Genomic DNA, 15,870 nt, shown 5'->3' on the forward strand with positions numbered 1-15,870 from the left:
AAAAAACCAACTTTAGAACATAAAGTTGGCTTGGCAGACCTGCTGTTGCCCTTTTTATGATGCAGTTTTAGTTTTGCAGCTTAAAGAAACTAAAATTACACTTTTTTCATCAAGGTCATACATGTGTTAACAAGGTATAGAAAAGCAAGTGCTAAATTTCATGATGCACTTGCTTAGAGTGAGCAAGAATTGAACTAATTTGGAACATTTATTCTAAATTATGGTGTATATTTTTAGTGCAGAATATCTGCCAAAATATTTAGCTGGATAAAATGAAATTTGAGTGCTTTTTTTTCCCCTTAAACTGAGATATGAGCAAGTCAGTGGAATTGCACTGCTGTGGAATTTTACGGGGAAAGAAGGAAAGATGGTATTATACAAATTGGAAAAGAAGTTGTCCAGAAAGGACTTACTTTTTTTTTTTTTTTAATAGGCATTATCACCTTGGATCATATTCCTTTGGTAAATACCAATTAAAATTGCTTTGAGTACTGTTTGAAAGTTTCTGCCTGTTTTTTACTCACTGTCTTTTTGGTCCCTTTTTTTGATAGGTAGACCTTACTTTTGATATCAGAGCATCCTCCACAAATCAGTTAACTTGTATTTTTAAAAGTAAGATAGTTAACTTAGCTGTTACCTGGATTTTTTTTCACCAATTTTTAAAAAGGAATGTTCTCATTTTCACCTTTTTCAAGCTGATTGTGCATCTGTCTAAATGGGATTCAATCTTTGATTTTTTTTTTTTCCCTTGTGGTAGACTCATTCAACCACTTGATGTGAGCAGGCCTGATGGTGGTTGTGATTTTGCACAGGTTGTGATTTGCCTGTGCAGCTTTTCCAGCACTTCCACATGAATGCCCTCGTGAACATACGAAGCACTTGCATGTTGTTTGTACAGTTCTGGCAGGACTACTCATGTATGTAGATGTTTTTGAATAGAACTCTAACAAAGAAAGCCTTTGTGAGTGATCTGTAAATGATTAATCTTCCTCTATTTTCTAACCCTTAATTTTTCCAGTTTCTGGTGGAGTTGAGGCCTGTCTCTTGTGAATTCTTTCCTGGGGTGTGCAGGGGTGCTGTGCTGTCCCCTGGTCCTGGGGGGCTCCCTTATTCTGTGCTGCTCCCTCTCCCATCCCTCCTCTGGTGTCCCTGTGCTGCTCTTTGCCCCACAGCTCCCCAAAACTTTGAGGGAAGAAAGGCACACTTTCCCTGGGGAGGAGACAGGGAGCAGCAGGGATTTTGTTTTAACTCCTTCATTGCTGCAGCAGAGCAGTTGTGAGGATAGTGCCCCTCCTCAGGGATTGCTGGGGGCTGGGAGGTGTTGAGTAAGGCCAGGCTGAACCTCATGATCACTGTGATTTTGAAAGGTTTGCGTTTTTTGAATCACAATTTATTTGTAGATCTTAACTCTCATGGTCTGTTTTAGTGTAGGGCCTTCCATTTCACTGAATTTAGAAATGGAGCTTCGAAAAACTAGAAAATGTGTTTGTGATCAAAAATGTCATAAAATTTTCAATAAAAGTAGCATAGCTTTTGGAAAGGGAGGAAATGTGCATGTGGAGATAAGGTCGTTTGTGTGGGTATATTGATTGATACGTTGTTGAGATGTTCTTAATGAAGTATTGCAAAATAAACACAGGGTTTCTCTTCCAGGTGTGTTGCTTTGTTGATATTGTTTGCATTCACTACTGCATTATGAGCTTTATTCAGTACTTGTACTTGCTGTATGTAATGCAGGCAGTGAAATAACTGAGATGGCTCTGCCTATTTCAGTAATGTACTCAGTGTGCTGCTGGCCATACATGTATTGACAATAATACCTAAAATAATACCTAAAAATCCTTTGAAAATGGGTGCTCCCTGTTTAGGATCTGATAGGATATTGCTAAGCAAGTTTGTATATTGCTTTTAGCAATTGATGTGGGAGAAAACCATTGAAAAGCCCTAAACTTATCTGAGTGGCAGCAGATTCTTCACTTTTGTGGTTTTTTTTTTTCTTTCTGCCATGTTATACCAAGAATTTTGTTTAGTGTTACTGATTATGGCAAAGTTAATTTAACTGATACTGTGACAGCAAACTTTCCCACTGGCATTAGTAGGAGCCTTGCTTTTGTAGAGACCAAGAGATCTGATTTGTACTAAAATAAATTCTTAACTATACAATTTCATTGGGGAGGTAAGAAGAATTCATGCTTTCTTTTTAAAATGTTAAATGTATGAAACTTAAATGATACAAAGAAGTAGGAAGGTGGCATTTAAGCAACTAACAATAATCCATTTTTATTCATTTATATAAAATTAATATATAGACTATGGAAAACAAGGCTGTCCTTGTTGTCCTAATGACGTTAATATTAAGCCTTTTAGAATATTAGGATTTTTTGAAGCAGACTTAAAATGGAGTGGTTTGTGTCTTGACTGAGTTCCTTTCTCAGTGTTTTGTTGGTGCTGTCTGTATTGCATTGTAGTTTAATCAGTGCCCTTTAGTAAAATGGGGCTCTACATTTAATTTTCCTAAAAGAAGGGGTTTGCTGGACTTGTGAATAAGAGGAAAAATACTGTGTGTTTGTAAATGCAAAGCATTTACTTTTGTGACAGATGGTCATTGTTGAGTTGTGCAGTCCAAACACCACTGTTGCAGTGCTGCTCCATTGCTGTTACTCCAGCATGGGAGTGAAAGCTGCTGCTCCTGTAAAGCGAAGTGCAAGTTACAGTGCAAATTCTGCCTTCAGCTTTACTTAAACCATAGGTGTGCAAGCTCTCAGGCAGAAAAGCAAACACAATTTGCCAAGTTTTAGGCTTTTTTTCTTCATGAGAGTAAGCAAAACATAGATGAAAAATCCTGAATAGTGCTGCCTCGTAGCCTGCTGCCTTAAGAGATCAGCATGACTTTTTTTTTTTTTAATCTGAGTTAAGATGCTCCTGTCGCTGAGTTTTCTATTTCTAAAGAGTATTAGTTACTCCTTTTTATCTTGTGGCCCCTCATCAGCTTTAAAACCAGGCTAGAATGGTGTTGTGTGTCCTTAGCAGTTCTGGTCTGAGAGCTGCTACCAACATGTAGTAACTTGTAAATAATATAATTGGTTTTACAACAGGTGGTGGGGCACAAACCATGGTCCTAAATCAAGGAGCTGAATATCTTCCTGGTTAGATTACAGGAACTGTGGAAAGTTATATTGTGAGTTTAACAGTTTGGATCTTTACTGCACCAAACCTGAAGAGAAATTGTCTCAGTTTGAGTCACGTGTGGTAAAACCAGGAAAGATCATTATGAATACTTGTTCTTGTGCTGGGAAGTTATAAGACTGTATCCTTTTATTCAGCTTAAACATAATTTTTTAAAAATAGCTGAAAGAACTTGAATTTGAAAATTCTCATGGATGAAAAGTGCATCCAAACACCTAACAAGATGCTTAAAAAAAATTCTTGACTCTCGCTTTGTCTTGTTGCAAAATGTGCACCATAGTTCAAGGCCAGACTTCTCCAGCCTTAAGTTAAAGTCATTGAGTCTTGTTATACTTTTGTATACTAGAACAAGGAGCCCTCTGTTATCAGCATTCTTTTCCACACAGACTGAGCAGGAGTTTGTGGCTTTTCAATTTTCTTTCTCTTTGGTAAATTGAAGAGAGTGAGTAGAGAGTGAACTTGAGGCTTTCACTTCAAGATGTTTCAATCCTTTGTCATTCTTGTGGTCGTCGGAGCCCTCTCCAGCATATCAATGTCTTGCTTGAATTGGGGATGCCAGAACAGGATGCTTTATTCTGCCAGCAGGTGCAGAAGTGCCAAGTGCAGGATTGAAAGTAACCACTCTTTTCCTAATTATATTGTTATTTATGCACCCAAGAACCTAACTAACCCTTTCAGGCATAAAGTTGTACCAGGAGTTTCTATAGTTACTGTGCAGTTGATGATTGACCATGTTAATGTCCTCCTGGAAGGCACTGCTTTCCAAGGTAGAAACCTGCCTTTTGTAAATGCAGCTCCATGCCTCTTGCAGAACACAGACTCTCTGTAGTGTACTGAAATGGCTGGCTTGCCATCATGTCTGGTCTTTGAGTTACTTGCTGTTTCTTTTAAGTATGAATTTTCTGCTCTTTCAGATTGTTGCTGAGGAGGTTACACGTGGCTGTGATTTGCTCCCTGAAGCCCCTCTTAGGAGCACTGTGATGATTCTTCACTGGCAGGGAAGGGCCAGGCAGCACTTCTTAGCACTGTGCTGATGGTTTCATAAATGAGTAGACCACAAGAGACATTAGCTAGGGTGGGTAAACTCAGAGACGCAATCTCTTTAATCTCTGCTTTTGAGCTAAAGCACATTAGGGGAAAGTTCTATTAGGAAATACATATTGTTGCAGATTGTATCATTTTTCTTTTCTGGCTTAATTGAGTACTGTATTTTCCAGAGCTGCCAGGGTTTCTTTGAGTGCTTGGTTTCAGTGTTGATGACAAATGCTTGAGTAATTCGAAACACCAGCAAAAAACAAACCAACCCAAAAACCCAAGGAAAACAAAAATGACCAGGCAAGATGCTTGTTTATATTTGCTTTGTGGCAGAAAAAGTGCTGTAATGTTTGGGGTTTTTTCTTTCTTAACCAATCAACTTCTTGGATGCCTGTGTAGGAGAATGGGGTGTCCTTCCCCTGTCTTTTCTTGCTCCGTTTGCAGCTTTTACAAGATAGATATAGGTGGAAACAATAATTTGAATTTGTGGCTGAGAGAGCCCATTTCCAAGTAGTCATCCAATAAATACATTTCCATGGGAGCCATCATTTGAAGCCTTTACAGTCAGAATTAGTATCCTGTAGTTTTTAATTTTGTAGTAAGTGTATCCTTTGGGGTCTGATACTTTAGATCTAAGCAGTCTCACTGAAGCTGTTGCGCAAGGTGGGTGTGAGGGCTCTGCTCTGGGAGTGGTGTAGGAGAGAAAAGGAAGAGAACAAAGGTATAAAGACTTTGAGGCTATAATGTACTAATTCCTCCTGGAAAGAGACAGTAAGGAGCTTTTCTGGTGGGGAGTTTGGCTGGTATTTGAAGAACATGGCAAGGAGGGCATAAGTGTAGATTAAATGGAGATGAAACTGAGAGTTAAGCTGTAGCTTGGAGAATGTTCTTTGCTATTGTGGCTACAAATAGGGGAAAAAAGCAACCAGCAACTAGAGCAGACTTTTCAGCTGTAGTAAGATCCAGTGTGAGATGCTACCTGCTGTGATGCTCAGGTTGGTGAGTGGGTGGTTTGATACTCAGGGAAGTTGGAAGTGAGTGGGATACCTCCAGGAAAGCCTCAATGCCATAGCCCAGGTCAGGTACCTTTCTCCAGGTTTGCAGAACCTCTTGTTCTACAGTTTCTGTATAAACCAGCTTCTGTGGTAAAACTTGTCTATATAATTTTGCCAAGTCCTGTCCTGTCCCTCAATGCCATCTGTGAACGCTGCTCTCTTGAGGAACAAAACCTCTTGTACGTTCAGGCTGTGTTACATTAACAAAGGTCCCCAGTCTGTTCCTGTGCAGTAAGACTTAGAGAAGATGTGCCTTAGCTGAGCCACTGTAGGAGTGTGGTACCCTGAGAGACTCCTTCATGTCCACAGTTAGGCAATGTGCTGGTATCTGCCTTATGTCTGTGCTGAGATTGATGGGGAATGTTCTCCAGCTTGCAGCCTGGCCCCTACTCTGCTGTTCTGTTTCAGGAGCCTGCCAGGATACCCTGCTCAGACTGCAGCCTTGGGCAGCAACCTATGGCTTGTTGCTGCTGTCTGCATTATTGCAGTAGTCAGATGTGTCATGTGGTCTGAAATAGAAGTTTATTCTTAGTTCTATTACTGTATCTGCCTTTAATGAAAAAAAAAAATCCAAGGAGAAAACATAGCTGTATTCAGGAGGTGACCTATAACTTCCACAGCATCCCACCTTATATCTGTCTCTGTTCTAACCAGTGCATGGTTTCCTACATAGCACTTGGCATCAACAACTGCTTCTCCACACCTGTGCTCTGTCTCCCTGTTGCCTCTCCTATCCATGTCTTAACTCCTTATCCCTGTATGTTGGCTCTGTCCAGTGCAGGTCCTTGATTCTACTGAATTTCTACGTGTACTGGTGAGCAGACAGTAGACAGCAGGAATAAATGGCAGAAGAGTAAATTGCTACTGGTCAATTGGTTGGTGCTTTCTTGCCTTTGGGTGAGGCAATGATACCTGACTGTTGGACCATGAACCAAACACCTTGTTTGAATGTTAGATAAGTACATTTGGGGTCTTTTCCAAACAGTTTTTCTGAAACAGCGCTTACATTGTGGTTTTGGATCTCTGAGGAGCTGTCAGCTCTGTCCCAGCTTGGAGGGACATGTGGGGCTGGCTGTGTGGCTGCAGACACTGCAGCAGGATCCAGGCTTACCCATGGCACTGGAGCTTGCAGGAACTTCTCATCCACTCATCCTTTTGTGCTGATGAATGTTGTGACCCTGGAAGAGCTGTCTTTTGGGTCATCCCAGTTTTGGCACAAGCAGGGGGTGCAAGTATTGTTTGGAGTTTTGGGCACTGGGTTTGCATGGGACCTGAGCAGAATCTTACAGGGAGGGCTGGTATGAGGATATGGCATTAGTTCTTGTGTTGCTCATCAAGACTTGTTTGTAGAGGCATTTTATCATTAGTTGGACAGGGCATCATCTGTTACTTCCTGTTTATGAGAGTAATTGATCCTGGTAGTGTCCTTTAGTACAGTGTGTGTTGTTACCACCTGTAGGGGTTTGAAATGAAACACACAAATCAATGGCCTACTCGCTGCTCAGATGTAGAAATATCTTTGGGGTAGCTTAAGGTTTGCATTTTGATTGGGAGCTGGTGAATTCTGAATTACCTCAGGGGCATCATGTGTTAAAGGAGAAGTTAATAATAAGTCTGACTGGAGAATGTCAAACGATTTTCTGTAACTGGCTGTTTGTGTGCGCTGGAAGCATTAGCTCACAGAGGAATTCTGGTGCATGTATATATATGAGATAGTATTTGGTTGAAGTTTAATACAGCCATGGCCACAGCAGGCTCTGTGGTTCCTGTCCTAGCACAGACTAGCACAGAGCCTAAGCTTGAGCATGATTTGTTAGTGGCTCCTGTCTCCTGGCAGAGTAGAGCTCTCCTTAATGAGAGAGAGAGAGAGGAAATTACTGGTATTGATCTGCTTTATTCTTCAGCTTTTCATTGCATTTGTGTAAAAGCCCCAGAAACTGATCAGATCAGACTTCTGTGCTTACTTCCCATGATTCCTGTTATCAGGATTGCTTGGGGTTGTCATATCCTTGTCTGTATTTTTCATTGGGTTTTTTACATGCAGGTTCAAGACTTAAAGATTGATTGTTCCTAGGTTGAGGGGAAGAATCAAATGAGCTCTGTCTGTGGTAGTGTGTCTGCGTGTCTCTTTGTGTTGGGAAATACTAACTTCACATGCTTACAGACTATCTAAGTGGCCTTTTCTGATCTTTTAGTACCCACTGCAGTTCAGTAATAGGAGATAAAGCAACACAGTGCTCGAAAGGCAGAGTTTGATTAAAACAATAACATCTGATTTAATGACAATATTTTGTCTTCATGTGGAAAAATTGAATATGAACTAACTAGCTCATGCCAGTGATGTGATTCATCTGGGGGTTTTTTCTTCCTCAACGTGGGCAGCTTCTAGTAATGTTAGTGGAAAATATGAAGAATATATTTTTAAAGCAATTCCACCTTTGCTGCTGGGATCACTGGAATTGTTTAGGGACACAGCACTGTACCTGTGCAATACTAGCAGATCATTAAATATCCCGACTATTTTTGAACATAGCAGTGCTTTTTGATCAGATAAAGTATTTTATTGAGGAACAGTCCAGTTGGGAGGACTGTGATGACACTTCTGTACTGAGTGCTGTCAGTGGATTCTGTGTTAGATCTAATATCTAATTGTGGATGAAGCCTCTTCCTTCCTTATGCCTGTTATTACTCTCAAATTACCAGACTTAAGTTATTAATTTCTTGAATGTAGTGAACAATCCCTATAACCATGAATGGAATACAGAATGTTGTGTTGAAAATGTGCAATTGATGGAGAATCAGTTTTCATCTGTTTGGTTTTATGTCCTCAGCCTCCTCATTGTCTGATTAAATAGTTGTTAATAAAAATTCTACATGGTTGGGGATCTTTTGGATTGGCAGAGATATTAGATGTACTTTTGCTTAAGAAAGAGCAACAATTCTACTTCTTTCTGAAATAAGAGGCAATTGAAAATCAGCTTTTGTGCAGGTATAGAATTGTGGGGTTTTACTCTTTTATGATGAACCCTTAAAATATTTCCTGGTACAGTGACAGAGACTTGTGTGATGCATTTACCCCTCTTGCAACAGAATTGTGGAACCTCTTCAGCTTTTGTGCATCCCTTAGAAAGTGCTCACTGAACCCCTGGCTCTGGGAATCAGTCACTGAAAATCCCCAGGATCCAGGGGAGCTCCAGCTCACTGACCATTAATCAGGATCTGTGGGTAGTAAAAAGACATTAAATAAGGAATCTTTTTGTATAGAGTATCTTTAGGCTTGGCTTAGTTGCACAGGTGCTGGACATGTTTTCACACAACATTTTTGTGAGAAGTTTTGATGCCTCTCAGAACACCTAGGATGTGCTGTGGATTCCTGGGGTTGTGTTTTATCAGTTGCATAATGACCACTAAGCTCCAGATGGAGCTGCCTTGTTTTTTCTGGGTGTTTGTGGCAATTCCATCTTGATGGTTATAATTAATCATAAATCTATTTTGCATTTATTTTCCTGAGTTTTGTCAGAAGTCCATGATGCCCTTTGTTGGGCACAGAACCATCTCTGAATCAACTGAATGGTTCATACTGGTGGGATTTTCTGGGCACTGCTGTGAGGTACTGTGCCTACATAGGGTTAATTAGCCCCTCATGTTGCTGATATTTCATTTGAAAAGCAGTCCTGGTTTCCTTTTAAGTAGAGCTTAAGGTTGCAGGGGATTGAAGAACTCTTAAATGTTGCAATCAGGTAAAGGAACAGCACGAACTGCTGTGATTTTAAATTACTTTTTGAAGGAAATGTAATATAAATCTGAATAGCACAAGAAAAATTGGATTCCTGCTTTAATTACTGTTCTGCATAAGTTTCTGTCTTAATTACTTTTATTTTTTCTTTGTATAACTCCTTACTTCATAATACTATCTTAAGGCCTATATATATATATTCTTTCCAGGACACAATATTCTGACTCTCTCTAGATTTTGACATTGCTCCAACCACATGAACTGTATAATATCAGTGCAGATGAAGAACACATTTAACAAAATACTGAAATGAAGTATTTACTAAAATACAGTTTTGAATAGCTTACATGAGAGACTGTTAAGAAACCTAGGAATTTCCATCTAAATACAGAAGCTAAACAACTGCTTAAAGAGTAACTTCAAGTGAGCTGATGTAAATTGGCTTTTTATTAATTTCTGCTTAGGGTTTGTAATTATTTAAGGACTTGAAGCAGGAATGGTTGGTTTTCAGGATTAGCTAGAATGTCCAACCAAGTGGTGTGTTGGTTAGGCCAGTTTGCTGGTTGAGCCAAATGAATGTAATTATGCCAAATTACTGCTGAACTGTGTGATATAATCCTTTGGCTTTGAGTCTTGCTTTTAACATAAGTTTTAAACTTTTTTTTTAATCTGCTTATGCAAATGAATTAAAAATTTAATCCTTACATCTCATTCTAAATGCTAACATCCTTTATCTGACTATTCATTTCATTAGTCTCCCACCACCACACTTACCCAGTTTCCTCCTCTGCCCCCCAACAGTGGGGGAAAATAGCTATAAATATGGATAGGGTCTTTAGCCTTCAGGTTATTTTATAACTTCCTGTTTTGTTTATTTTCTAATGTCTGTGCTTAATTAGGATATTCCTCGTATCTGTCAAAGTAGGGTTTAATTGCTGTAAATATGAAGCTTTTTATTTTTAATGTGCTTTGAACAGCTGTTACAACAAGGGTTTTTTATTATTGTTTTATAGGCAAATTTAGAAAACAAAGCAGTAAATGGCTGCAGACCAGAACTCATGGAATGCAGTATATGTGGTCATGGTGAAAAATACAGGGTGAAGACAAACCAAACAGTACCCATTGAAAATGTGCAGTGTAAGGAGAAAGAGAGGATGACTGGCTTGGAAGCAGAGAAATGGGCACATAACGAGAAGCCATCCTTCGGTGTCCACGTCAACGGCGACATCCACGGAGCTGCCACGGGCACCCAACACTTGAGACACGCTGACCACAGTGACAGAGCGGCCTTGCCCAGTCAGTTCGCTCAGCCAAAAAAATCCTTGGTGCACACCATCAAAAATGGCATAAACACCCTGCATTATTCACCACCAGAAGCAGTTGCTTCACTGAAAAATGTATCTGCAGAGGAAGGGACAGATTTGACAAGCAACTCCCACATGCAATGGCCGAAGGGTAGCAATCTGAATAACATAGTAAGCACTCTGACAAGTGGCACTGGCTGTGTTCACCCAGAAAACCAAGGGAATGTTTTAATGAAAGAGGAAAACTGCACCTGCAGCATCTCTGAGTATTCTGATAAGTCAGTTTTGCAGACAGGTTCCAGCTTGGATGTGCAAGAAAGCTTGTGTTGTCCTCCACTGCCTGAAGGGGAGCTGCAGGCAGGGAAGGATGGCTTTAAAGTACCGAATGTGGAGACACAGCCTGAAAATTCTGCACTCCAGCCCACTTTCTTGTCCCTGATTAAAACCAGAAATTTAACTCTGGAGCAGGTTGTAGCTATTGAAGCTTTAACACAGTTGTCTGAAGCTCCTTTAGAAACAACCTCACCAGCTAAAAGTGAAAGTACTGAATATACAGGAGAAACTACTTCCAACTTGCTCCACAGTTTTAAAAGGGATATCTCATCCTCCTTTACACCCTCTGCATTACAAGAAATCAAAGACACTTACTTACAGAATGAGCAACAGCTCTTTGCTGACTGTGCTCACTCGCAGAAGCAGCTCCCAAATAAGGCAGTGTTATACAATGGCCAAAGTTCAGTGTCAGAATTGTGTGATAAACCTGCCAATCTGGCTGGGGAGATGTATAAATTGCAGTTACCCTCAAGAGACACCAAAACTTCATCTGACTTAACATCTAATGCAGCATCGTTTTCAGGATACGATTCCAACAAAAGTTGTGCTCATGAGCCAGTCACCCTTGCAGGGTATTGCAGTGCTTCATGTGATGTCCATCATATAAGGAACAACGTGGAAGCTCCTGGTCAGTTAGAGCAAAAGCCAACGTGTAATGATTTGAAATTGGAAGGTGATTCTTTGATTAAAGAAGGAGGAATTCACAGCCAGGATGAAGAGGATGTAGCTGCACAGCTAACTCAACTGGCAGCCCTGATTGAATCAAACCAGACGAATCCAGAGCAGAAGAACAACATAAAGGCATCACTGCTTAATCTAATATCACATGAGAGGCAGCCAAAATATAACCAAGATGTGTTGCAGAAAAAAGAATCGGTAATTTTTAGGCATAATTATAGTTCCTTACTGTTAAAGCAAAAGCAAGCAACCAATAAGAAAGGAAATGCTCTGCCATGGAAACCAAGACACAAGAAGAAGCCTCAAGAAGCACGCTATCAACAAAATAATCAAAACCAGCTAGAGCTGTTGTCATGCCAGCATAGTGAATTGCAGGACATTTGGATATCATCAAAACTGCATAAGCTTGGTCAAACCATGCCACAGGACTCCAGGGTAGCTCCGTCTGAAAAAAAATCTCCAAGAACCAAAGTACAGAGAGCACTCAGTCAAAATACTTTAGCATCGCAAGAAAAAACTAGATTATTTCTTCCACAAGCACAGATAAAATTCCACAGGTGTTTACCTGAGGCACCACAGGAGAAAAAAAAAGACAGGTTGTTTGACTGTGAAGTGGTGAATGAGCAAATGAGAACTGTGGGCTCCAGTGACCCACTAGGCGCTGATCCACTGAAAAATGAAGTTGTTGCACGTAGCCAACACGGTGACCTGTCCTCCCGTAATCCTCTGGCTGGTTCTCAGCTGAAAACAGCATCCTTGTTGAAAAGACCAACTGAAAACCTACAGATGTTTACAGGAAAATGTAATTCTCAGGTACAGCAAACAGCAAATGTCAGTCAGGCACATCCTTTGCCACCAACTTTTAACCGGTCTAACCTGAGAGCTAATGAAATATGTAGTGAAAACAAAGCCTATGTTCAGCAGGCCAAACAACAGGTAGATGCGAAGTCCCAGGTGCTGCCTGTTCCCTGTGGTGGGGCCCAGGTACGAGGTTCTGCAGAAGCTCTCAGGAATATGGAGTGTATGGGTGAGGTGACCGTTCTGACATCAACCAGATTGGGTACTGACCACACCCAGAGCACAGGCGACTCAGGGTGTTCCCCAGCAAAAAACACGCTCAGCAGTTTCCTTGAATCACCTATGAAGTTTCTTGATACCCCTACAAAAAATTTAATAGACACACCTACCAAAAAAGGACAATCTGAATTGCCAACTTGTGACTGTGTTGGTAAGTGGTTTTGCTAACTTTTGCCTGTACATTTCAAATGGAGGTGTGCTCACGTTGCTTCCTCTACTGTGAGGATGTGTATGTGACAGCTGTTGCACAAGAATCGGTGTTTCACCATTAGAAGACAGGAGGAAATTATTTTTCCCCTCTTTTCAAGTTTTGCATGGTATTCTTTGGGCCTGCAGAGCATGGCAGAATTGAGTATTTTTTGTACTGCAGCTGGCAGGTTTAAATTCTTTGCTTTAATTTAAACCTGGAGGAAGGGCAGTTTTTCTCTTCGTTGCTCTGCCATTGCTGACTTGTGCTTTATGTGCACTTACCTGCATTGTTTCAGGTCACAATTTTGATGGTCTAGAACTGGTTTGTGCCTGAGTGGGCTGGGCAGCAGTGTCCCAGTGTATTGTTCCTGTTGCATAAGTCTGTTAGACAACCAGGAGAGCGTAGCTGGGGGTGGCCTTGCTCCTGTCCCTGTTTGTCCTGATGGCCACTGTGGGATGGCCTGGATGACTCCAGGCCCAACTCTCCTGACACCTCTGGCCATGTGGGGAGAGCTCAGGGGGAGTTGAGGTGGGGCCACTTTGCAGCAGGAGATGTCAGAGCAAGCTCTGCATGGAGGGCTGTGCAGACACGGCTTGCTGGAGGTGTCAGACACTCCATGTTCTCACTATGAAGGGATCCAGATGGAAAGACAGGTCAGCACCTCACAGCAAATCATCTGCAGGCAGATTGTTTCACCTTGGCTTCTGTGCTCTGAATCAACAGAGGGCTTGTTTAGAAGCCTGGGTTGTGTTTTCTGTTCTGTAGGATATGACTATCAGTTAATTTACTGCCCTCAATTCCTCTTTGTCTAAAATGAATTGATAATGTTCCTACCAACAGGGATATTGGGAACTTTACTTAGTCACTACATGCCAGCTCCTCTAATGAAAGTTTTAAAGAATGCAAAATATTGCTGTAATTGGGGTTTTACTTTATAACATTAAAAAATTCTAGAAGAATTATCAGAGGAAACAAGCATAAAATAATTTCCAAGTGTCTGAAGAGAAAAGCCTGTCATACTCTTTATTCAGGCTCAAACCTCATGTTCTAATTTAATTTGGAAAGCACTTCTGTAAACTGTTTCTAAGTTTACTTTTAGTGGGGTAAATAAATTTTTGGATGTGCCCACACAGTTTTCTTTACCTGTTTACAGAGCAAATTATAGAAAAAGATGAAGGGCCCTATTACACACACCTCGGGACAGGACCAAGTGTTGCTGCTGTGAGAGAAATTATGGAGAACAGGTGAGGAAAATTCAGTTTTTAATGTCATTGTATTTTTGACTATCTAAACAGAGAAGAAGTAGTGCTCTGAGAAAGGAAGTGCTGTGTTTAGCTTTGTTTTATTGAACTTTTGTCAGTACTCATTTGTAAAGTGTTTTCTTGTTCAGATGTGCATGAGGTGAGCATGAGCACTGCAGGTCCAAACTTGTGTGTCTTTTCTGAGCCCAGAGCTGGAGTTCAAGTGCAGCGTGTTCTAAGGTGCTCTTGAAGTCAATAGGAAGGACAGGGATCAGCAGCTGGCAGAATAAGGTTTTCTGGTGTCCTACCTGTGAAAAAGCTGTGGCAAACTGGAAAGAAAAAGGTCATAATAGTGACTGATTGCACTAGGATTTATATGCGGATAACATTTCCTTAGTGGCAGAAGTTTATCAGAAAAGAGATGTCAAAAACTACTCTTGCAAGTAGGGTTTTAAATTAAAAGAATTTTTTTTTTGCTTTATAAATACATTGTTTTCTTCTATTCTCAGTAAAAATAAATTCTATTAAAATGCTTCATCTTTTAAAATGGTCTACAGTATTCGGTTTTACTCATGAACTTTTTTTTTAATGCAGGTATGGAGCAAAAGGAAGCGCTGTAAGAATTGAGGTGGTGGTTTATACAGGAAAGGAAGGAAAAAGCTCTCAGGGGTGTCCAATTGCCAAGTGGGTAAGTTTTTATATTAAATAGTAAAGTTGTTTTGTGTGGCTTCAGATGATGTGTAGTCCTTGCCCTCAAATTTAATCTGATCTTTAACGAAGATCTGATTTCTAACTGATTGAAAAGTTTGCCTGAATGATGAAGGAAAACAATTTTGTCTTTTTTGTTTAAATTTAAGGTATGGTGCTGTATGTTATGTGCTGTGGTTTGAGTGAGTATGAAAGGGAAAGGCTTAACAGAGCTAGCAGAGATGAACAAGGGTAGAAATACCCTGACATTGTCTGAAAGTTGGAGTGTTTTGTGAAATATGTCACTGGGAATTGTAAAAGAGAGAAGAGATGGTTGCTTGGGGAAATTGGAAAACTATCCAGGGACATTTTTAAAAACCCTTCTCAGTTGCATGACAACTTGAAGAAAAGAGAGGGATGGAAGAATTTCAGTCTCATATGCAAAGGGGTTCATTACTATTTTTGAGGAGCTGAACTCAGTATTTGAAAATGGAAATGTTATGATGATAGTTTTCACCAAAGTCTTGTCTCACATCAGCTCATAGGAGCCAGGAAATGAGGTAACAGATACAAGCTCCAGGAGAGAGCTTGGAAAGAATTGATTGTCCTTAATCTTTGCTGAAATCACTGAGGGAGGTAAAAAGTAGACTGGAAATCTTGCAAACTGGGTTTTGGAAAATAATGAAAGAACTTGGTTGTTAAAAGAAAAAAATGTGTTGCTGTGTTTAGGAATTTCAGACTTGATTGAAAAAACTGTGACAGTAACTGTACAGTTGGTAGGGTAGTGTTTGTAACTATGTGCCAAAATAAGGTTATTGCATATTGTATGTGAGTGAATTTGCATGTTAAACATTTACTGCTTGTGCTTGGAACAGTCAAAATGTGTTTTTTATACTCAATACACAAACTGTTTTTCAGAAGGGAATCACATATGTGCTTGTGCTTCAGATAATATTTAGTACCAAATCCAGTATCCAAGAAAAAAAAATTAAACTGATTTCATAAGCAACTGACCCAAAAAGAATGGAAAGTTTTTTCTCAGCGTTTCAGCTAAGTGAAACACGTAGTTTTAACAGAGGACAGGAGCTGAAAATTGTACCACAGAAACAGTTGCAAGCAGCTAAAAGGAAGAAGGCATTTAAAGCTGCAAACCTTGATTTTTCTGTTGCCAGTATCAGCCTACTGTGTTTTGTAAGGGCAGAAATGGCAGTATTTATGGTCTCTGTGCGTGGCTGGAGGTGTCCCACTGGAGTTTGCAGTGTGACAGTCAGAAAGCCCTGGGTGCCTATGAAGAAGACTGGTTTAAGCTATGGGGACCTGCTCTCCAGCTAGATTTTCATCTTTTTGT

General features: G+C 40.3%; 1 protein-coding gene across 4 annotated transcripts in view; it reads left to right on the forward strand.

Moving 5' to 3' along the window:
* TET1 (tet methylcytosine dioxygenase 1) overlaps positions 1 to 15,870 on the forward strand; it is a 70,999-nt gene that overhangs the window by 20,254 nt on the left and 34,875 nt on the right. For all 4 annotated transcript variants that reach the window (XM_030275596.4, XM_072930800.1, XM_041717093.2 and 1 more), the window contains 3 exons: positions 10,026 to 12,555; positions 13,748 to 13,838; positions 14,430 to 14,523. In XM_030275596.4, the coding sequence (XP_030131456.4) occupies positions 10,026 to 12,555; positions 13,748 to 13,838; positions 14,430 to 14,523 (2,715 nt within the window). The remainder of the gene's footprint in view (positions 1 to 10,025; positions 12,556 to 13,747; positions 13,839 to 14,429; positions 14,524 to 15,870) is intronic.

This window comes from Taeniopygia guttata, chromosome 6 (genome assembly GCF_048771995.1).
Source record: "Taeniopygia guttata chromosome 6, bTaeGut7.mat, whole genome shotgun sequence".
Lineage (NCBI taxonomy): Eukaryota > Metazoa > Chordata > Aves > Passeriformes > Estrildidae > Taeniopygia > Taeniopygia guttata.